The 23,857-nt window shown below is 36.9% G+C and overlaps 2 protein-coding genes across 3 annotated transcripts in view; one reads left to right on the top strand and one right to left on the bottom strand.

Moving 5' to 3' along the window:
• Positions 1-1,184: 1,184 nt before the first annotated feature.
• The window catches only part of PPAT (phosphoribosyl pyrophosphate amidotransferase), a 40,244-nt gene continuing 17,571 nt past the window's right edge, over positions 1,185-23,857 (bottom strand). The window contains exons 2-11 of the mRNA XM_068974842.1: positions 16,415-16,481; positions 12,679-12,885; positions 11,325-11,437; positions 11,080-11,225; positions 10,353-10,425; positions 9,468-9,619; positions 8,628-8,755; positions 7,563-7,784; positions 6,142-6,262; positions 1,185-4,909 (exon numbers count right to left, since the gene is read on the bottom strand). Of these exons, the coding sequence (XP_068830943.1) occupies positions 4,644-4,909; positions 6,142-6,262; positions 7,563-7,784; positions 8,628-8,755; positions 9,468-9,619; positions 10,353-10,425; positions 11,080-11,225; positions 11,325-11,437; positions 12,679-12,885; positions 16,415-16,481 (1,495 nt within the window). The 3' untranslated portion in view covers positions 1,185-4,643. The remainder of the gene's footprint in view (positions 4,910-6,141; positions 6,263-7,562; positions 7,785-8,627; positions 8,756-9,467; positions 9,620-10,352; positions 10,426-11,079; positions 11,226-11,324; positions 11,438-12,678; positions 12,886-16,414; positions 16,482-23,857) is intronic.
• PAICS (phosphoribosylaminoimidazole carboxylase and phosphoribosylaminoimidazolesuccinocarboxamide synthase) overlaps positions 18,112-23,857 on the top strand; it is a 41,618-nt gene continuing 35,872 nt past the window's right edge. For both annotated transcript variants that reach the window (XM_068974838.1, XM_068974839.1), the window contains exon 1: positions 18,112-18,493. In XM_068974838.1, coding sequence (XP_068830939.1) covers positions 18,112-18,493 — 382 coding nt within the window. The remainder of the gene's footprint in view (positions 18,494-23,857) is intronic.

Here is a 23,857-nt window from a genome sequence, read left to right on the forward strand (position 1 = left end):
GTTTGACATAGTGCAGTGAGAAATTCCAAAACAGTTAATCGATTCCTGCCATCCAACCACTGAGCTACATAAGAAGACAATTTCTGCACACAAAAACAAGCTTACATTGCATGCTGCTGTTTACTCTGAAGTGTCTGTGCAGTTCTACTGTTGAGGGGTCTGGATTCTCTCTTTGATCAACATGAGGGCTGTTTTCCTTAGAGAAGTTGACTATACCTACTTGAAACCCAAAGAAAGGAGAAACTCACCTGATGCTCTAGGGCAAGATTCTGAGAGGCAATGATATTAATATGATTAAGTGGATTAAGTTTGTCAAAGCACACTTTGCTAGATTCCAGGGAAGCAGAGATAATATCTCTTGCCTGGAGAATCCCAGGGACGGGGGAGCCTGGTAGGTTGCCGTCTATGGGGTCGCACAGAGTCGGACACGACTGAAGCGACTTAGCAGTAGCAGAGATAATATCTAAAATTGGTACAGTAAGTACTATGAACTAATTATTTAAAACATACAGAGATTAATGACAGAAAAAATATTTAAAATGTGGATGCACTATAGAAGCCTGGAGATGGCCTCTGCTTTCTTCACTTTAACCATATGCATCTATTTTTATTGTTTTTGTTTTTTAGAGGTAGGACCCTGGTGTCTTTATTTTGTGATATATATTTTTGTTTTTTTGGCCATGCTGTAAGGAATGCAGGATCATATTTCCTGACCAGGGATTAAACCTGTGCCTGCTGCAGTGGGAGCTCGGAGACTTAACCACTAAAGACTGATAAGTCCCCTGGTATCTTTATTTTTAAACAGACTGTTTTTAAAGCAGTTTTAGGTTCACAGCAAAACTGAGCAGAAGGTACAGAGTTCCCATATGCCCCCTGTGCTGGGCTGTGCTTAGTCATATCCAACTCTTTGCAACTCCATGGGCTGTAGCCCACCAGGTTCCTCTGTCTATAGGGATTCTCCATGCAAGAATACTGGAGTGGATTGCCATACCCTCCTCTAGGGGATCTTCCCAGGGATCGAACCCAGGGGTCTCCTGCATTGCAGGTGGATTCTTTACCAGCTGAGCTACCAGGGAAGCCCCCCATACGCCCCCTACCCCCACATTATAATAACCTCCATTGTTATCAATCCCCCCCCACCAACCCTGAGTGGTCCATTTGTTACATCTGATGAACCTACACTGACACATCATTATCACCCAAATTTTCTAGTCTACATTAGGGATCATTCTTGGTGTCATATGCTCTATTCAGCTCAGTTCAGTCGCTCAGTTGTGTCCGACTCTTTGAGACCCCATGGACTACAACATGCCAGGCCTCCCTGTCCATCTCCAACTCCCAGAGTTTACCCAAACTCATGTCCATTGAGTTGGTAATGCCATCCAACCATCTCATCCTCTGTCGTCCCCTTCTCCTGCCGTCAACCTTTCCCAGCATTAGGGTCTTCTCCAATGAGTCAGTTCTTCACATCAGGTGGCCAAAGTATTGGGAGTTTCAGCTTCAGCATCAGTCCTTCCAATGAACGCTCAGGACTGATTTCCTTTAGGACTGACTGGTTGGATCTCCTTGTAGTCCAAGGGACTCTTAAGAGTCTTCTCCAACACCACAGTTCAAAAGCATCATTCTTCGGTGCTCAGCTTTCTTTATAGTCCAACTCTCACATCCACACATGTCTACTGGAAAAACCATAGCTTTGACTTGATGGACTTTGTTGGCAAAGTAAAGTAATATATGAGAACCCGATATATTCTATAGGTTTGGACAAATATATAATGACATTTATTCACCATCATAGTAATATAGAAAATAGTTTGACTATCCTAAAAATTTCCCCTGTGCTTCACCTATTCATCCCTCTCTCCCCACCAAGGCCTGTCAACCACTGATCTTTTTCTTGTCTCCATAGTTTTGCCTTTTCGAGAATGTCATATAGTTGGACTCATACAGTATGTACTCTTTTCAGACAGGCATCTTTCACTTAGTCATAGCCATTTAAGTTCACTCCATGTCTTTTCATGGCTTGACAGCTCATTTCTTTTTAGGATCAAATAATATTCTATTGCCTGGATGTACCACAGTTTATTCATTTATCTACTTTATTTTTATTTTAAAGATTACTCCATTCCAACAATGCACACAGTTTGAAAATCTAAGCCTCCTCTTCTGTGACACCTTCCCTGTTCTTGCTAGTGTTTCCCAGAACTTGGCCACTATCACAGTGCTTACTTAGCACTGCATTTCTAATTACTTTATTCACCCCTCCTACTCCATCAGCAGTTTGCCTGGTTCATAAGAGATGTCCTATTATTGAAATGCCTGAATCAGAGAAGTAAGATATAGGTGAAGCCAAGAATGGATCCTGAGTATGACTGTCACTGTGCTGTTCACCATGATGCACTACCCAAAAATCTCTATTTAGAAAAAGTACACCCACATATTTAAATATACTCATTACATGTATTTGTCACCAATGCATCACAAGGAATTCACAAAAAGTAGGCTTAGTTTGCTTCACAGTACAGATTCTGTGAAAACATATTTCTCATTTTCTCTGTAGTTTACCATACCTATATAAATTTAAAGCAGCTAAACAACATTTGAGATTACACTGATATAAAACTGTAATTCACAGTTCAGAAACTTGTGAAATAAAAGGTCATGGTAGAGAAAGAGTCAGAAATCTGTAAAATTACTAAAGTGTCACAGTACCATTTTCTTTTCTAAAAACACCTCAATAAAACCAAAAACTATGGAAAACACAAAAGTCAAATCAGAGATTTTGGTTTAGTACTTTCCCTGAGTCTCTTGTTTTATTTTAAAAAATCAAATGTAAAAAATGTAAGTAAGGCTAGTTTAAAAGCGACACAAAGGTCTCGCCGCCTCCATGGTGCCACAAAGAATACATTTAAGACCAGAAGCTACACACACAATGGTCCCAGGGCGTCATTCAAATGCCAGTGTGCTTGTGTTCCCACCACAGGGTTATGTGGCCACTGCTGCCTGCCACATATGGGCTTAAAGAGCTGTCAACAGTTTCTCGTGCCTGCCATGACACAACATATGAAACTACTGAACAAAGAGAAAAAGACTATGGTTATTAATAAATATTATAATTCTGGGTGGATTTGGACACTATGTACACCATATCAAAGTAATGCACCTAAAAAAACACTTTTATGTTTTAAAAATCTTACATAAGCAAGGGCTGAGGGTAAGTCACCTCAGATGTTAACAGTTTAAAAAAAAAAAACCTTAAAAAAATGCAATTATTTAGATCTCGGTAAAGTAGAACAAGTGTTTAATGCTTGGAATTAGATGAGTACACTAACTGGAAAAAGTTGTTGTCTCCTTGTTCCTTAAAATTGGCCCCTACAGTGTTTCTACTTGATCATCTCATTGCATACACATGTTTGCAAGTGATCAAGTACTTCATTAAAAGGCATATAATCCAATGAAGGATAAAACGTTTGTTAGGATCTAAAAAAAATGTATCTTTTACTTCAAATGTACTAGGTTACTTCCTGTGCTTCTACCATAAGGGCACTAAATAGTATGGATCATATTAACACTTTCTGGTCAAATGTAGGAAAATTTTTTGCACAGACATCTTTTTACAATCAGGGCATTTCAAAGCTAGGTGGCAAACTATGTCTCCCTTTTGAAATCTTGACTGCAGACCAACAGCCAACATTTCAAAAGCTAATTTGCTGTCTTAACATTGGGAAGTGGAATGATGGCTCTAACCACCAAAATAACTGCTAGTTACTGAATTTAATAATATAAACACCTCATCACACAGGTGAGGAAAGTGAGGCACAAAAGGTATTTTTTTTTAAGAGAACTCTAGATGATAGATAACTTTGGGGTATAATAGATTCAAGTTTAATTGAATCTGATGTATTGAATTGTATGATATAAAATGAACAATGAACTCATAGGTCCTGTTTGCATCACAACACCTTAGTCTAACCTCTTGCAAACTCTTTAAAGCATGGACCTGGCTTCATTAACCACTTGTCTTTTGACCATTAACCACTTGTCTTCTCTAACCAAGCTAGCTAATGCTTGAGTGAAAAAAAAAAAAAAAAAAACACATACTGTTGTATTAAATGCAATTAAGCTAAGCTAAGTCACTTCAGTCATGTGCGACTGTGCGACCCCATAGACGGCAGCCCAGCAGGCTCCCCCATCCCTGGGATTCTCCAGGCAGGAACACTGGAGTGGGTTGCCATTTCCTTCTCCACGAAAATATTCCATAAATGAATTTCAGTAACTCTTAAACATTCCACAAAATTTCCTAACAACCTGTGAGAGTATAATACCTGGCAATCCTCTCTAAAACAGAAATTCACCTATCTGCTACATTACTGCTGATGATCTGAAATGTACATGATCTCTAAAAAATAACAGTACTGAATAAAACTGAAAGGATCATCCAAGTTCCTATGTAATACCAAAGTATTTATCCAGGATTACTGAATAAATCATAGCAATTTGGTATCCTTTTCAGAAAAAAAATCTCAGAACTTACAAGCATGTGGCATTTCACACTGTACCAACTGAGTAACAGTAAATGAAGGGATAACCACTACAACTTCTTCACCAACTTTTGTGTCCTGAAATATGATGTCTGCCCCTGGCAACTACCATTCCAATTCCACAGGGTATTTTCCAGTCAGACAAGCTGTACAATGATGATTCTTTTCAAAACATTCCAGACCATTCTCATTTTCTTGAATCATAATATCTTCCTTTGTACAATGACCATTGTTTTCAAAACATTCCAGACCATTCCCATTTTCTTGAACCATAATGTCTTGCTTTTTCACTCTCTGTTTTTTCAGTGTTATTCCTTCTTGTACAGATGAAACCAGTCCTTCTACTGACAGATATACAACACTGTTTGCTCCTAAAGGGGGAAAGAGGGGAAAAGGTCATGACACTTCCTTTGGAAAGGAAGAACTGCCTAACAGAGAATAGTTACAAACAGAAAAACAAAAGCCAGAATAAAAATGTCTCCTTTAACCTTTCTTTTTTTTTTAAATTTATTTTTTAAAAATTTCAATTATTTACTTATTTATTGGCCATGTGGCTTCTGGGATCTTAGTTCCTCTACCAGGGACTAAACCTGGGCCCTCAGCAGTAAGAGCTCATAGTCCTAGCCACTAGACTGCTAGGGAATTCCCTCCTTTAGCCTCTCTTTTTTTAAAAAAAAAGGAGGGTGGTGGTGGTGGCTGGAGCATCAATAAAACACAGGGTCTTTATTATTTTTTTAAGTTTTAAATTGGAATTTAAGGGATAACATAATTTAAAATAGCACTGGAGAATTTGTGTCTAAAATGGATTCAAAAGGCTTCAGGAGTCAGTTTTCTTGAATAAGAGATTTTGAAGTCAGGAAGATCTGGGTTCTCATTTAAGCTCAAGGTCATTTACTTTTCCCAGGTCTATATTTTTCATCTATCAGATAAGGGAAATACTAACTATAGCATTTTCATAATATCATTACAATAATATAGATGTGGTCCTGGCAAAGAGTGAGTGTTCACAACGTATCAGTTGGGTAATGTTCAAAATACTTAACTGGTAAGGTACAGACACAACCAGGCATGACCAGTCAAGAGAAACACCAGCCGTAAACAGTGAATGTGGTGGACATACCACACATGGATGAACATGTCGATGATATTTATAGTTTATACCTCACCTGAATTTGAAAGGTAAATGTCTTCCCAGGCTGACCTCCATCTGCAAGTCTTCTGACCTCATTGTTAATGATGAGTCTACACAAGCTTTTCACTTTGATTTGTACTTACATCCAAATTGTTTTATTAGAAATCTGTGGTTAAAGTACTTGTTTTTCTTCTGATCTGAGCTTCGGGAGATGTGAACTGATAACACAGCTCTCTGCTGTGAAAGCCCTTCTTCCTTCTCCAAGCTCACCTGGCCTAGCTCTCTTATCACAGCACTCAATATGGTGTCCATCTACACGAGGCACTCCCACTGTTTGTCTGCTCAACATACATAACATCTTTTAACAAATACTGAACACTGTTTTTCATTAAAAGTGTAAGGATTGATAAGCTTGGATTTTCTGTTAAAAAATGAATAAAGATCAAAGTTTATAGAAATTTTGATACCTACCTAGATAATCTGAAATATGCTCAAATTCTGGTTTATTGGCAATAAGCTCTTCTTTTGTTGGTATGTTTATTCCCATGAAGCATGGATATCTAATTGGTGGTGAAGCTACGCGAATATGTACCTTGGAAAGAAATCATGGCATGCGTTCATTAGTTTGACATTCACTGGAAGAACAATGATGCAAAATTCTGTCACTGGCAAATGCAACATAAAATTGTTTTACAGAATGTTTTAAAAACATATGGGCAGCAAAGCACACTACAAAATTTCTTTCGAAATAATAGTTTGAAAAAAATCATGTGATATACATACAGACCTCCAAGTGTTCAGTCAGAATTACTTTTAGAATTAACTTAAAGAACAACCAAGAATCCTACAGGAGCAGCCCTGTTCTAGACCCTAAAGTGACCTAGGCACGAATTTTGAAATGTTAGCCACTTGTAAAGGGTTCTTTATACAGAGCTGTCCATTGTTTCTGTCACCTACTGACAAGGATATTTCTTTCTTCTGATCTCTCATTTCTCATTTATTACATTCCTAGGACCATCTTCATTTTTCTCTTCTAACACTTGAAAGGAACTTTTGCCTACCTCTTATTTTACCATTTTATTAGTAAAAAGAAAATAACACCTACCAGGATATAATTTTTTAAAAAAAACCTTACTATTACAAAGAACTATGTTTGTCTACTTTTTTTAATCTATCATTATTTTCTGACTTTTGTCAGGAAAATTTACAAAGCTATAATCAGTGTCCACATTTACTTTTTACCTTTCTTGTAACAGCAAAGATTTCCCCATGTTTAGTAGTCTTTATAGTTTTTAATGGTTGCATTGTATTTCATCATACTGATGTATCAACTTACCAAATCATTTCCTGCTGGTAGATATATAAGCTATTTCCAGTTTTTGTATTTATTTGTGTCGTATTCTTTTTTTACTATAGTATGGGTGCTGAACTAACTTTACACTTCTTTGTCTTCATTACATGACTTTTACTGAATTCCAAAGAATATCATAATCATAACTAGTCATTAAAAAAGGCTAGAAATCTTAAGCATAATTATCTTAGACTGTCATATTGCTTTCTATATCATTTTCTTCACAGTGGATTTTTTTTCTAAATCTGATCAACTATTAGTAAATGACACATCTCATTTAGTAATATGAATTACTGAAGTATTTAGTTAGAATAAGCTTTGTGATTTGATAATATAACCCACTGTGTCAAATTATTATAGTAGGACTGCTTCTACATCTTCATAAAAAAAGTAATCAATATCCTGCAAATTTAAAAGTATTCTATTTTGTGATTTGCTAGTTTTAAATTAGATTTATAAAAATTTTAACATAAAATTTGACCGATTTTTATCATATTATAAATTATTGGTGCTTTAGGATAGGTGTTTTAATATTACTTACCTCTTTTGCACCGGATTCTTTGAGTAACTTGATTATGGGTGAGATGGTATTGCCTCTCACAATTGAATCATCTACAAGAACAATTCTTTTTCCTTTAAAGTTGTCTGACAGTACTCCAAATTTTTTCGCAACACCAAGTTGTCTTAACCTCATGTTTGGCTGAATGAATGTTCTTCCTACATACCGGTTTTTACATAGCACCTCCACATATGGAAGCCCACACTAACAGAGAAGGAATAAAAGGACAATGAGCAGCACATATATGGAGAACTCAAGGGCCCTGTTTTCTCTGGGTCATGCTTCCATTAGAACATGTATGTAAAAATTTTAAATGCAGTTATAATTTTGAGCTCTCCATCGTCAGATTCCAATTTTCTGTCACTATCTAAACTGTCGGGAAGACAAGGCAAAAAGAAAAATTATCAAAAGTCTTCTACTTAGTGGGGAAACAATTCATTTTACTAGAATTTGTAATGTTTCTTACGTATTGTTATTTCTCTATCTTAGAAGGAAATGCTAAGAATGTGAACACATGACAAAGAATAAATCACTATGAGAAAAATCCACATATTGTATGCATATTATTTCTTTAAAAAGTTCATAAACTGAACTTCCCAACACAATGAATGTTGGGTATTAAACCCCAGAATCACTATAATTATATAATCTACTCAGTTATGAAAAATGCAGTTAAGCATAGTACTAAGAACATTATACAAAATTTTTAAAAATAGCTTTATTACTAACCACACTCAGCAAGAAACAATACACCAGTGGCTTATGAGGGTACTTTATAGTAAGTAAATATTACCACTAAACTCAATATATAGTATGATGTTATCTTCCTAAAATGAGGGGATCATTCTCCTACTCTTTGGGTGAATTTTTTGTGGATCTACTAAAAAACAGTGCCACTAAATGAAAAGGCTGAAAAATAAGTAACTCTTATAAAGAAACACTGTCTTTCTCCTTACTCATAAATTGATGAGTTTCTCTTTATATACATGAATTTCTAATCCCAGTGCTAAATAAGCAATTCACTGTGTGTTAATGAAGAGAAAATACCTTTGTTGCGTAACCAAGAGCAGCAGGTGTAGCAGATTCTGGGACAGTGCTGACCAAATCTGCATCCACGGGGGCTTCAATGGCCAGCTGCTGACCACAACGATATCTTACTGTGTAAACCATCTGGTCTAGAATATTTGGAAAAGGAAATAGATTTTTACTTAGTATAATACAGCCCAGCATATCATTATTGGAAGAAACTAGCTTGTTAGAACTCTATAGAATTGAGTACCACAAGAAAAGCAAAACAAAAAAACATTAAAGTGGAAACTCATAAATCAGGGGGAATTCACTCTTAAAAAAAAAAAAAAATTAACCTTGGGATTTCCCTAGTGGTCCAATGGTTAAGAATTCAACTTGCAATTCAGGGGACAATGGTTCAATCGCTGGTCAGGGACCTAAGACCCCACATGCTGCAGAGCATCTAAGACCGGGCGCTCTGCAGCCTTCATGCCACAACTAGAGAGCCAGGTTGCTGCAACTACTGAAGCCACAGCTAGACAGCCAGCGTGCTCCAGCTACTGAAGCTGGTGCACTACGCCTAGAGAGTCCATGCACCACCACAAAAGATCCCACGTGACACAATGAAGATCCGAGGGGCCACAACTAGGACCCGAAGCAGCCACATAAATATAAGAAAGAAAATTAATTAAAAAAATTAACCTTAATACATAGCTAAAAGTCATAATCTTTATTCCCAAAAGGAAAAAATCTGACAGTCAGAGGAACTGTGATCTTTTCTCAACATATAACTGTGCCTTCAAAGCCTTTGGGCCCAAGCACTTTCTTGTTTCAATGAGATAACAGATTTATATCAATAGTTAGAGATATTTTACTTACCTTCAAATATACTATCTGGTCTTGCAAAATAAACATATTCAAAGATACAGAAAGCCATTGCATTTCCTTCAGACCTTGGTATAATATCAAGAGTTTGGACTTTATGTCTGGATATTTCCACAATTTCTCCAGGCAAGACTTCACGGTAATATCTTGGGAAACAATGTTAAAGGAGACTTGAAGTAAACTAGTCCTTAAGGCTAATTATCTATTATAAAGTGCTAAAGGAAAAAGGGTTCAGTTTAATATAAAATCTATTGGCTTAAAAAAAAAAAGTATTCCTCCAATAGTAATTTCTATAAATCTGCTACCCTACACTTGAATTTAGAATTTTTAAAAATAAAAGTCCTGCATTATATTGATTTGCAACAGAATGAAGGTTAAAGAGAACATTTTTATCCTGGCTTAAATTTTTTTGCTCATAACTATTCCTTGTTGAGGAGATTCTTCCTTTCTAAAATAAGTCTCACGGTATTTTGAAAACAAGATCCCAGTTCCAGGATGAGAAGGTACTACTGGCACGTTAGGGTTTCCCTAGTGGTTCTGTGGTAAAGAATCTGCCTGCTAGTGCAGGAGACATGGATTCGATCTCTGGGTTAGGAAGATGCCCTGGAGAAGGAAATGACAATCCCCTCCAGGATTCTTGTCTGGGAAATCCCAAGGACATAGAAGCCTGGTGGGCTACAGTCCATGGGTTCACAAAAGTCAGACATGACTTAGCAACTAAACCAAGACATTAATGTTAGTGCAACTGCTGAGCACAATGTACAAAAGAAACTGCATTTAAAAGCATGTGTTCTTGCCGACATCAGAAGCAAAACTTTCATGTAAAAATTTTTTTAATTGACATGGAAAAGTTGTTACGTTGAATGATACAAAATTTACCTTGCACCGATAGATAAAAAGCTACAAGATTCTGAAGACACCACCCATCCTTCCGTTTCTGATGTTTTTTTTTCTGTAAATCACAAGACAATTAATTCAGTTACTGAATTCAAGAAATTTAAAAGGGGCTACCTATTTCAGGAGAACAGTTAAACACCAATTTTACAAACAAAAGAACTCATACACTATCCATGACTATGACTTTAAGAACTCTTCATTTGACTAGTACCAAAGATAAGATCGCAAGCTTCCTTCAAACAAAATGATTTCATGGCTTGAATAAGACATCTGACAAGTCAAAAAGAAAATCACTGAAATCATACTACACAAATGAAAAAGCTGGGCAAAGGATATGAATAGGCCGTTCAGGCAGAACCAAACAGGAATGCCCATTAAATATATTAAAAGTGGCTCATCCTCAGAAATATTCAAGGAAATGTACTTTCAAAACTAAGTGCCAAGACTTCCCTGGCAGTCCAGTGGTTTAAAAGTCGGTGCTTCCAATTCAAGGAGTATGAGTTCGATTACTGATCAGGGAACTAAGATCCCACGTCCTACCTGGAGTGGCTAAAAAAGAGGAAAAAACTAAGGGCCACTTTTTTCTTTTTTACCTAGCCTTTTTATTCAATAAGTTCCTAATACCTAAAGATTTCAGGGTGTGCCAATAGTAGGACAATGACTTGGAAAAGCATTATGAGATTATTGTATTTCTTTTGAAGTTCATTACCTTTATCATTTATATCAGAAATAGGAATAAGACGACCAATGCATAGAGGACGATTTCCATAGGGATCTCGGACTGCATAAATCACATCTTTGTGCATTATAAGCAGAGAGTATGCTGTGGGTGCTTCCTTCATTAAATTTTTAATCCTGGAATCAAATAATTCAATGAATAATTTTCATTATAAACACATGCAAGACAAAGGTCTCATTATCACAGCTGCAAGCTCAGTCTACTTTTACAATTACCTTGCTATCCAGTCTGGGGTGTCATCTTGTTCCTGAGGAGGGGTATAAGCCAGTAGCTGGGTGATCATTTCACTATCAGAACTTGTTGACAGACCAATACCATGACGCAGAAGCTATTTAGAAAGGAGAAAAGTCATAACCATTAGAGGGGAAGCTCCAACTCACCCTTCACCCAATAGCCAGCCATCACAGAAAGAGATCGGATATTGTGTGGATGCTGTTATGAAATCCTGCATTCTATCAAAGGTGAAAGAAAGTGAAAGTGAAAGTTAAGTCATTCAGTCGTGTCCGACTCTTTGCGACCCCATGGACTGTAGCCTACCAGGCTCCTCCTTCCATGGGATTCTCCAGGCAAGAGTACTCGAGTGGGTTGCCACTTCCTTCTCCAGGGGATCTGCCCGACCCAGGGATTGAACCCAGGTCTCCTGCATTCCAGGCAGACGCTTTAACCTCTGACCCACCAGGGAAGCCCACCAATGGTAGGTATATATATCTAATAATATACTAATGATAGACTGTATATCTACTGCTGGAGGCAATGGGAAGTCTCTGAAGCTTTTCAAACAGGAAAAAAAAAGTGCTTTAGGAGGTATACAGGAAAGCCTTTGAAAACTAGGTCTGAAGGAATGTAGACCTGCAGTAGGTAGGTGGGGAAGCAGCTGGAGACAGCATGAGGGTTTGGGATTGTGGTTCTAACTTTTTCAGTCCACTCCTGACAAACAGGACACGTTCCCCTAAGAGTGGCACACTGCAGCAGGGACTTTTAACCCAGGTTTGCTGGTGGTGGTGATGGTGGCTACCTACCATCAGCCCTGATGCAGTGAAATGTGCTGAGATGAAGCTGAGTACCTGCGTAAGGGGTTAGGTCTAGAAATAATGTACAAGGTATTGTTTGTAATTGAACTTTTGCTGGTGATTTCTAAATAGTGAGTTTTAAAATAATTTTTACTTTATACTTATATTTTTGATTGAATAAAATATTTGTTTTCATTTGGTAGCAAAAAACTGTATTATTACAATGACAATGCCAGAGCCTAAGAAAAGGGTAGGACAAAGTTCTGGGAATAATTAAATCAATTTTCCAAATCACTATTCCAAAATAATGCATCAGAATCACCTCAGGAGCATATTACACTGCAGATTAAGCCACCTCATTCCCACCTCAGGCTCTGGGGAGAATATCTTAGAATTTGTAATGAGAAACAAGTACTCCAGGTAATTCTGTTACAGTTGTTCTTTGCAATTAGGTAACAGGTGGCAACAACAAGACAATACACTTTACCAAGATCCGCCATACTTCTTTTCAATAATTTATCACAATCATGAAAAAAGCATTAAAAAAAAAAAAACTTACCTTTTTCCTTAAGCGTGCAGCATTAACTAATTCGCCATTATGTGCCACAGCTATTTTTCCATGAAGTGTTTCAACAACAAAGGGCTGGCAATTTTCTAATTCACAGTTTCCTGTAGTGGCATACCTTGTGTGTCCAATTCCAAGATTTGAAGTATATAATTTCTTCAAATTGTCTTCAGTAAATACATGATTTACAAGACCCATTCCCTTGCAAAGTCAAAATAAAAGCTCATCTTAGGGAAAAAAACACTAGTAGCACTTTTATAAGCTTCTGCTCAGACAATTCCAAATTAGAAAATGAAGTTCACTTAATTTCCCTGTGCTTCAGAATTCTAATCTTAAAAAAAAAAAAGACTAACCTAATTGTAAGAACTGTGAAGCACTAAAATATATATCTGAGGTGGAATTCATATAACAAAATTAATCATGCTTGTTTCATAAGATTGTTGTTTAGTCACTAAGTTGTGTCTGACTCTTTTGCCACCTCATGGACTATAGCCCTCCAGGCTCCTCTGTCCATGGAATTCTCCAGGCAAGAATACTGGAATGGGTAGCCAACCTCTTCTCCAGTGGATCTTTCTAACCCAGGAATTGAACCCAAGTCTCCGGCACTGCAGGCAGATTCTTTACCTACTGAGTCACCTGTTTCATAGGATACTTCTTGATAAAACATTGAAGAACAGATGTACTAAGAGGTAACATTTGTCAACTATGATCAACTAAATTATAATTTAAAATTCAAAGTATGTTAAAGTATTCAAATAAAATAACTTATCTGAGTCAATCTAGCAAATTATCACTGGGAGAGAAATGCACCGTAGAAGAACAAATAAAAACGTTGACCCTTGAACAAAACAGGCTGGGACTGCACAGGTCCACTTATTCATGGATTTTTTTTCCAATAAATATATCAGAAAAAAATTTTTGGAGATTAAAAATGATATAAAAATACAGTAAGCCATGTAGCCTAGAGTAAAAAATTTAAGAAACTGAGTATGTCATGGATGCATAGAATATTTGTAGATACTAATCTATTTTATCATTTATTACCATAAAAATATACAGAAACCTATTATAAAATGTTAACATTTATCAAAGCTTATGCACACAGAAAACACAAACCATAACTGGTGCTATTTGCTTTTTCAAGAAATGTAAACAAGCATAAGGGTGCAGTCTTAAGTAACTGCATAAAATGAACTGTAGTCCATACTGCACTACTGAAATTATTTTGGAGCCACCTCCTGTTAATACTGTGGGGAATTCAAGTGTTCCAAGTATCCACTTGAATGCAAGTATGCCATCTGATGTTAATCACCTCTGGGTGAGCCACTCATCTCTACATCAGGTTGCTTATTACAGTGAAAAGTCTCCTCTCCCAGTTATTGAGTATTTTTCTTCGTGTTTGGCGCAATACTGTAAACCTTGAGTAACACCATGGGACTCATACAAAGTGACACCAGTGACACTGAAAGTGCTCTCAAGAAGTAAAGCCATGACTTAACAAGAAAAAGTTGAATTGCTTGAGGTCTACTGTAGATTGTGGCCTACAGCTGTGGCAGCCCTGCCATTTCAAGATAAATGAATCCAGCATAAAGACCATTGTAAAAAAAAAAAAAAAAAGAAAGGGAAACACATGAAACCATTGTTGTAGCTATACTAGCTGGCACAAACACTATGTACTTTTTGTGAAACGCTCTTTTATCTCATATTGAAAATGCAGCTCTTAGGTGGGTTCAGGATTGCTATAAGAAAGGCATACGTATTTAATATGATTTGAGAAAAAGTGTAGTTATTTAAATGATGACAATGCAAAAGGAAGGTGAAGGATCTAAAGCTGGAGAATTAAATGTCAGTGAAGGATGACTGGAGATTTTTAGGGAGAGGTTTGGCTTAAAAAATATCAAGATCTAAGGCCAGAAAGGATGGACTAACTCTCTGGTTTTATGCAAATACAGTAGTGTTTATAATTAGGACTGCCCTTATCTACAGGTTTCGAACCCCTGAACCTTGAAGGGAGAGGATAAACAGCAGCTGCCAGTCTTCTAACTCATGACTAAACCATAAAGCCTGCACAACATGAACTCTTTTTCTGGATTGGTACCATTCATTGATGCTTTATTCCTGAAACCAGGAAGTACCCTGCCAGTAAAGCACTGCTTTTTAACGTTCTTTTGATATTGGGCAATGCCCTTGGCTACTCAGAACCCCATAAGTTCGTCAGTGTTGAAGCCAAGTGGTTGAAGCGATCTGCTTGTTCCCAAACACAACATCTCTAATTCAGCCTCGATGTCAGGGGATCATAAGGACTTTCAAGGCTCATTACACATGGTACTCTACGGAACGGACTGTCAGTGCCATGGAAGACAACCCCAACAGAAAGAACAGCCTGAAAGTCTGAAAGAATTACACCACTGAAGATGCCATTGTTGCTACTGAAAAAGCTGTAAAAGCCATCAAGCCTGAGACAATAAATCCACGCCAGAGAAAACCATGTCCAGAGGTTGTGCATGACGTCACAGGATTTACGATAGAACTAATCAAGGAAATCAAGAAAGAGATTCTGGATATGGCAAAAATTTAAAAATATCTGATGGAGACGAGTGCTTTCGAACCAGTGCCAGGTGATGAGGAAGAAAACATGAAGAAAGCAGTGCCAGAAAACAAACTGACATCAGACAGTCCAGCAGAAGGGTTCTGATTGTTTAAGACTGCTTTTGACTTATTTTACGATATAGGCCTTTCTATGGGCACTAAGCTAAAGCAAAGGGTAGAAGTATAGTATTGTACAGAAACATGTTTAGAGAAGTAAAAAAGCAAGTGAGTGAGACAGAAATTATGACTTATCCAGCAAGTTATACCCCGTGTGCCTGCCTCTCCTGCCTCCCCTCCCACCTCCACCATCTCCTTCCACACCCGAGACAGCAAAACCAACCTCTCCTCAGCCTACTCATTATGAAGGATGACTACTAGGATGAAGAACTTTATGATGATCCACTTCAATTTAATGAACAGTGATCAACCATCATATTATACAGTTAATAAAGTTTTCTTATTGTGGATGTGTGAGAGGCTTTGTGTGAAAATCGAATAACTATATGGTGAAAACCATATGGACATTTTTGTGTCAGTACCATTACTGTCACCTAGGCAGTCAATGTGTAGAACAATATGTGCAAGACTGGTGTTAAAGTGGATAGCCCATCCTTACATTGGCATAAAGTAATGATATTTTATAACAATTCACTTATTAGTGTATAGGCTAGGCAACCAAAAAGCAATCATATTGCTATTTCTTTGTTATCAATGCATGAACTGTTATACCCTAAACAGGAATTTTTTCACATTATCTTTTCATTTTCGAGGTCTATGTTAGCAATACATATACCATCTACAGTGTTCTGTACCAACTTGACTATACTAACATAGATACTGACAACTTACATTATAAAAAGTCAACATAAGCTTATTGTATCAACAAAGACAGTACTGTACTATAATTTCTATTCCTTATGTTTTTAATAATATTTTCTTTTTTCTAGCTTACTTTATAGTAGAACACTATATATAATACATATGACACACAAAATATGTTCCTATACTGTTAAAGGATCAACTATGCTTCTACATATAAATTATTTTTATTCAAAGTCCCCCCCCCCCCCGACACCATATACTAGCTGTCTTCTGACTATTGTTACTTTTATCATCAACACTTGTCAATGTTTAAATATACCTTGTGTGTTTTGAATGTGGGTATCGAATTTCCATCACTGGTCACAATACCAGCACTCTCCTGACCCCTGTGAATATAAAAAGGTGTCAAACTGTTAAATTTACCCCATTGATACATTTCTTAATGAATCTTATGGAACATACTTTTCTCAATAACATCCACGAACTCAGTCTGACAACACATTAAATGCTACTTCTACTCATGATGATGACAATGATTAGAAGAGCAGATCAGACTGAGTTATGACTAATAAGCCAGGCACTGTCTTAAGCATGCATATGAATGATCCAATTTATTAGGCTTTCAAAACAATCGAATGGAAGTAGTAACTATGACTGCTATTCACATTTTACAGATAAGGACAACACTAAAGAAACAAGTTAACTCATCCAGTATCACACAGAGAATGGTAGCATGGCCAAGATTAGGACACAGACAACACACACAGAGAATGGTAGCATGGCCAAGATTAGGACACAGACAACCTGACTTCAGACCTCGTGCTTGTAACCTCTGTAATAGGTGACCTCTAAATAAGGTTGAGTATGTAGATATAAATTAAAAGCCCCAAATAAAATAGCAGGTAAAATGTTTGTGGGTACTGGAATCATAAAATTTTTTGTTTGTTTGTTTTGCTTTTTTGCACTTCCCAAATTTCTTCTGACATATAACTATCTCTTTTTTCATCAGAAAACAAATGCTGCTTCAAAAAGCCCTAAGCTGATCAGGCACTCTGTATCTCATTTCCTGACTTAGTGCTATTAGGTGAGGATACCAAGAAAGCCAGAAGCTAGGTTTCTAACTCAGTAGGGTAACACACTGGTAAGACTTTAAAGGATCTGCACCACAGTGGAGTATAAACTCAAAAGATAAACTAAAAGCTCCACTGCTTAACAATTTTTAGTAGTTCTGAACAAGTGCCATAAATACTAGATGTTTGTTAACAAATTTTTGTCCCAAAAAATATGTATCAGGGTAGAAATAAAAAATAAATCTCTACTCTATATGTACATATACATTAACAATTACTAACATGATTTATTTGGTAGAAAGGATCTTTTCTAAAATTATAATAGGCATTTTAATGACAAGAGAAACTACAACATTAAATGCATTTGCAAAGTAAAAATCTAGAAAATTAAAAGTGAAGTAATTTTGCTAAATTACCAATGCATTAAATACTATGAACTATTATGCTGAAAACAGACATACATAATACTATACATCCTATACAACTGAATAATTTGTGACTTAAGATTAATTTATTTGGTGAAATCATGTGGTCAGAAGAACTAAGTGATTCATATCAGAGGGGAAAAAATAACCTTAGTCACAAACCTTTGTGGCAGAAAGAACCTCTGCCAACCATTTCTAAAACAAACAAGCAAAAAAATCAGCAATCGTATAGTAAATTAGAAATAAACAAACACAAAAAAGGTTTTCTTTCCCTTTTGTCTCAAGGGTAATTTGTTCTTTAAAGCTGAAATGAGTAACCTTAGGGATCTTTTAGGTCTAGGCTTCTTTAATCAGGAAGCCTGCTTATTTGGCAGTTTCTCAAGTTACTCCCCTAGGGCAGCTTGAACCAGTTAAACTAGATCCTTTCAGCTCTTCACAGCTTATTGACAACCAGCCGTCTGGTTTCCTAGGAAACAAAACCTTGGCTAGAAATAGTGAATCATTTCCAGGTCACTTTCAACATGGAGAGTGGAGCAGGAAAGCACTGGACTGAGGAAGAGGTTAAAGCTTTGCTAAGTGTCTGGGCAGAAAAAAATATACGAAAACAACTTTATGGAACACTGAGAAATAAAGGAATATTTATTTACATTGCTAAAAGGCTGCGAGCACTAGGAGTATACAGAGATTGGAAACAGTGCCGGGCAAAGTACAAAAATCTCAAATATGAATACAGAACAGTTAAATATGCCCACAACTCTGGAGACAGCTCTAAAACTATGAAGTTCTTCCATGATTTGGATGCCATCCTGCAGTATGAATCTGCCACACCATTAACAGAGGAAGATGCAAATGACAGGTGCCTGGCAACGCTGAGCCCAAGTACAGCCCCAGTGACCACCGAAGGTAAAAAGAAAAAGTACCATTCTTTTGTTTTTACCTAACAAACCGTAAGAAAACCAGACTTCTGAGTCCATATGATAAATATAGCCTGAAAGAGCAAGGTTGAGAAAAACAACTGACCTGTATGTATATGCTATTTTGCACAAGGTAAAAATTAATTTTAAAAAATAATTGAAATAATGCCACCATTCAAAAGATCTGTAAAATAAAAACAAACACATTAAAATGGTACCAACTGTTAATGCCAACTGCTCCTTACTCATGTCTGATATGGTTTTTGGAAAATGGATTGGGTTCTGAAAGTATTTTTAATCTTAATTTTATGAGTACTGAAAAAAATATGTATGTATTGCTCAACTGTTGTTTTCCCAGCACCAAAATAAGGCAGAACTTTCTGCTCTATATTAATGTTCGCACTTTCCTAAATTTATAAACAAAAGCACTAAAATACTAGTAACTGATAAAAATGTCATTGGTAGTTTGGAAGAACATCTCCATTTTAACAGAAAGTAAAACAAATAGATTTGATAGGTTAAATTATTTATGATTAAATGATTTAAATACTGACATACCTTGAGGGTATTGTGTATTGGGTTCTAGATCTCTGCAATAAAGCAAATATCCCAACAAAGCCAAGTCATACAAACTTTTTGGACAGGAAGCCTGGCGTACTGCAGTCCATGGGGTTGCAAAGAGTCGGACATGACTGAGAGATTGAACTGAACTGAGTGCATCTAAAATTTATATTACACTATACTGTAGTCTAAAAAATTGTACATACCTTAATTAAAAAATACTTCAATGCTACAAAACACTAACCATCATTTGAGCTAACAGTGAGTTGTAGTAGTTTTCATTAAAAAAAAAATTTATTCATTTATTTTGGCTGCACCAGGTCTTATTTGCTGCACTCATTATCTTTGATAGCTGCAGCATGTGAACTCTTAGTTTCGGCAGATGGGATCTAGTTCTCTGACCTGGGGTAGAACTCAGTCCCCCAGTCACTGAACCACCAGGAAGTCCCAGAGTTGCTATTTTTAAGGGCAGAGTTGTTCAGTTCAGAATCTGTGCTGTTGTGTGTGCTGAGTTGTTCAGTTGTGTCAAAATCTGTGCTATCTACTGTCATTTCCCTCTTATATATGGTATAATCTACTACTTCTTCCCTGCTGCACAGCTTGTGGGGTCTTAGTTCCCGAACCAGGGACTGAACCCAGGCCCCAGCAGTGAAAGAGCCAAGGCCTAACCACTGGGACACCAGGGAATTTCCTACAACCAAGTATCTTTTATCCAATTTAAAATTATCCCAGTAGGATAGACTATCAGAAGTTCAATTTCTAGTCAACATGTGGGGTATGATTACTCTGAAACATATTACTAAAGTAACTTCTTTCCAAAAGAACTGTACTTTAACAATAAAACTGTCCCTTTTGTAGAACGGGGGGGTGGGAGGGGGAGACTTTGCTGATTTAATAAATAATGGAGTATGCTAATCTGGGGCTTCCCTGGTGGCTCAGTGGTAAAGAATCTGCCTGCAATGCAGGAGACAGGGTTCGATCCCTAATCGGGAAGATCCCTTGGAGAAGAGAATGGCAACCCACTCCAGTATTCTTGCCTGGAGAATTCCATGGACAGAGGAGCCTGGTGGGCTACAGTCCATGGGGTCACAAAGAGTTGGACACAACTGAGCGACTAACACTTATTTACTTACTACACTAATCTAATAAATACAGTCACATATAACAGTGTATGCAATCAATAACTGTTTATTTTGCATTTGTTTAATTAAAAGTGCTGTGGAACATTTTTTATATATTTATTCAATTTTATGAACTGACGGTTTATGTCAGTTAAGGTCTTAGAAAAATTTGCATGACAACCTTTCACCTTAAAATTTTGGCTGATTTTTATTTAATCCACAAAAGTCAAAAGTTTTAACACAGTCAAACAGCTTCTTTTCTAAGGCTTTAAGTGAAGTGAAGTGAAAGTCCCTCAGTCATGTCGGACTCTTCGTGACCCCATGGGCTATACAGTCCGTGGAATTCTTTAGGCCAGAATACTGGAGTGGGTAGCCTTTCCCTTCTCCAGGGAATCTTCCCAACCCAGGGATCAAACCCAGGTCTCCCACGTTGCAGGTGGATTCTTTACCAGCTGAGCCACAAGGGAAGCCCCTCTAAGGCTTAGAGAGCCCTTCTTTCTCCAATTCTGATTCATTTATGACATCTTCTGGTTTTTCTAAGGTGGAACCAGCAGAATTTTTATTGGTGTATGGTAAAAAGAAGGCAAGGAAGTGAATGTGTGTCTTCTACTGTTGGGATCAACCTGTTTCATGCAAGGGGTCCTCTTTCAAGGACAGAGGATCTGGTCCCTTTCGTTAGGCAGCAGGTAGCCTGACTAAGCCTTGGGAAAGGACTCTAAGAGGCTTCATCTTCTAAAAACTACAATCATCCTCAATCTCAGAATACCTTTGGCCTACTGCTGCTGTATCACATTCCTCCAGTGACCAATTTCCACTCTTTCCCTTTTCTTACTGTATACAAATGCATTAAGAATAATGATTTAAGGGTTTCGACTGACAATCTCCACCATGTGGGTCCCCTGCGTACAATTTTGGGATTCTTGCTAGGAATGATCAACCTGAAGGAAAAAAATTTCCTGAAGAAGGTGGAGAGAGAGATTTCTTTTTTGCCCCCACCTGTATGTGCAGCTCTAAGACCTTTTCAATAAACAGAAGCAGGCCCTAAAGCAGATAAAAGAATAGTAAGCCCTACCTTTCCTTGCTGTTCTCATCAAGCTCAGTCGATAAATTACCTGAGGATGTCAGTATCTTTTCTTCTTCTCTCTAAAGAGAGTTCTTATGTAACTTAAGATTTTTATTTTCCATATTCCCAACTAAATCAAAAACATTCCCTAACTGCAACTTAGCCTCAAATAATTGTGAAACTCAATTTTAAAATGACAATTTTTAAAATTATGTGTATGTGCTTTGTGCTAAGTCGCTTCAGTCATGTCTGACTCTGTGTGACTCCATGTACTGCAGCCCACCAGGCTCCCCTGTCAAATGGGATTCTCAAGGCAAGAATACTGGAGTGGGTTGCCATGCCCTCCTCCAGGGGATCTTCCCAACCCAGAGATTGAACCCATGTTTCTTATTGTCTCCTGTACTGGCAGGTGGGTTCTTTACCACTAATGCCACCTGGGAAGCCCTTTTAAATTTATGTAACTATGCCACTTTAATTGAATTATGGGCTTTCTTTATAGCTCAGTCGGTAAAGAATCTGCCTGCAATGCAGGAGACCTGGGTTTGATTCCTGGGTCGGGAAAATTCCCCAGAGAAGGAAATGGCAACCCACTCCAGTATTCTTTCCTGGAGAATCCCATGGACAGAGGAGCCTGGTAGGTTCCCAGTTCATGGGGTTGCAAAAGTGGGACACAACTTAGTGACTAAACCACCATGCCACTTGAAATCATTGAGACTTCCCTTATTTTTCACTTTTCTCTTTTAATATAAGAATCCCCAATATAATCTTTAAGATGATAAACAGTATTCCTTTTCTTATTCTTTAGTGGAATACCTTGTAATTATAATGGTAAATAGTGATTTTAAATGAATGTTTATGATATTAAAATCATACCTAACATTTGATCTCATTCATGTAAAATATAATGCTAATTCTGTTACTCAGTAAACAGCATTAGAAAAACATGGGAGAAGGCAATGGCACCCCACTCCAGTATTCTTGCCTGGATAATCCCATGGACGGAGGAGACTGGCGGGCTGCAGTCCATGGGGTCGATAAGAGTCGGACATGACTGAAGCAACTTAGCAGCAGCAGCAGAAAAACATGTGAAAATGATATAATCAAGGAGGGACATCTTTATCTTTTAAGGTTGGCAGGGTTCTTTTATTTTATCACATTGCAGGATTTCTCTTTCACATTACTAGTATCACTTAAAGGGCCTACTATGTTGAGGCACCTAAAATAGAAAAATGAAAAAATATCTCACTTTAAAGACATAGTTTAACTTGAAAACTAACTGCGACCATCCTCAGAAACTTCAGTGCTAGGGGATGCTCAAAATGTCAGAACAGAATGGAGGAAGTTAGATTTCTCTTTATATACATAGATACTTAAACCATATTATACCACTATTTTTTAAAAACATCTATCATAAATCTATGATCCTTCATGAATATGATCATATTCAACTAAAACTATTAGCGTTATCAGTTGTTAATCCAATTTTAATTTTCCTTGGGGCTTATTTCTAAAAGGAATTCTCTCTTTTCAGGCAAAATGTCAGTTACATCAGAAGACAAGGAAGACATCTCCGGAAATCCTTTACTTCTGGTTTCTCAAGTCAGACCAATGGAACTAGGTAGGCATGGTACAGGCTGCTCAAAAATATAATGAAAATGATCTACATCAAATTGGAAAGTAAGACTGATATCAAATCTGAGAAATTGGGTGATTTTTTCCTGGTAGAAATACTTTGGAAATATTAGCTTCAAATCCCCAGTCTTTACGCTTTACAGTAAGGAATCTGATGGCCAAAATTACACATAGTAAGTGTGGTACTTAATATTTAATGAGCATATGACTTCAGCTATCCTGGAGGCTAAGAAAAGTAGAACCTTACATTTGAAAGTAAATACAAAATCCATAATGAAGTCAAGGATGATTTTATTCAACAAAAAGTCAACATAAGTCCCATTCTTGCTTATAAATTCTTACTGAAAGTTAATGCAAGTGAGGAAAAGTGCTCACTTGATTTAAGATGAAAAAATCTTAAATTTAAAACTTTAAAAAATTTTAAAATAAGAACATCTTAAAATTAAATTAATATTTAAGATGAAAACCATCTTAAAACAAAGACATTAAATACGGCACAAAATAAAACACCTCCGTACCCAGGTAAATACTATGGTATTTTTTTTTAATGACTAATGTTATAGATGCTGAGGTCCAAACCACCTTTTTATTAAACATGAAATCTGAGTAAAATAATATGGTTGTGAAATATCCAATATAATGTCAAGAAATGACATTATTGTAAAATGAGTTGCAAAACTGTGCAGAGATCTAACACAAAGTTATTAAAGGATTTATAACTAAGTGGATACATTCTGCCTAATGCATTATGAAATTTCTGGCACATTTCTTTTCATTAAAAGGATATAATACTTCACTTAAAATGGCATTTGGTCTTTAACCAATGGGACATCTTTTATTTTCACAAAGAGTTAAGAAGCACCAATTATTAATGTGCTTCTTCTAAACCCTTCATTCATGAATAGTCTTGGCTCTCAATCCTGAACTGCACACTAGAATCACAATCTGGGGATAAAGGATGGGGGCAGTGGTTTAT

This window comes from Capricornis sumatraensis, chromosome 7 (genome assembly GCF_032405125.1).
Source record: "Capricornis sumatraensis isolate serow.1 chromosome 7, serow.2, whole genome shotgun sequence".
Lineage (NCBI taxonomy): Eukaryota > Metazoa > Chordata > Mammalia > Artiodactyla > Bovidae > Capricornis > Capricornis sumatraensis.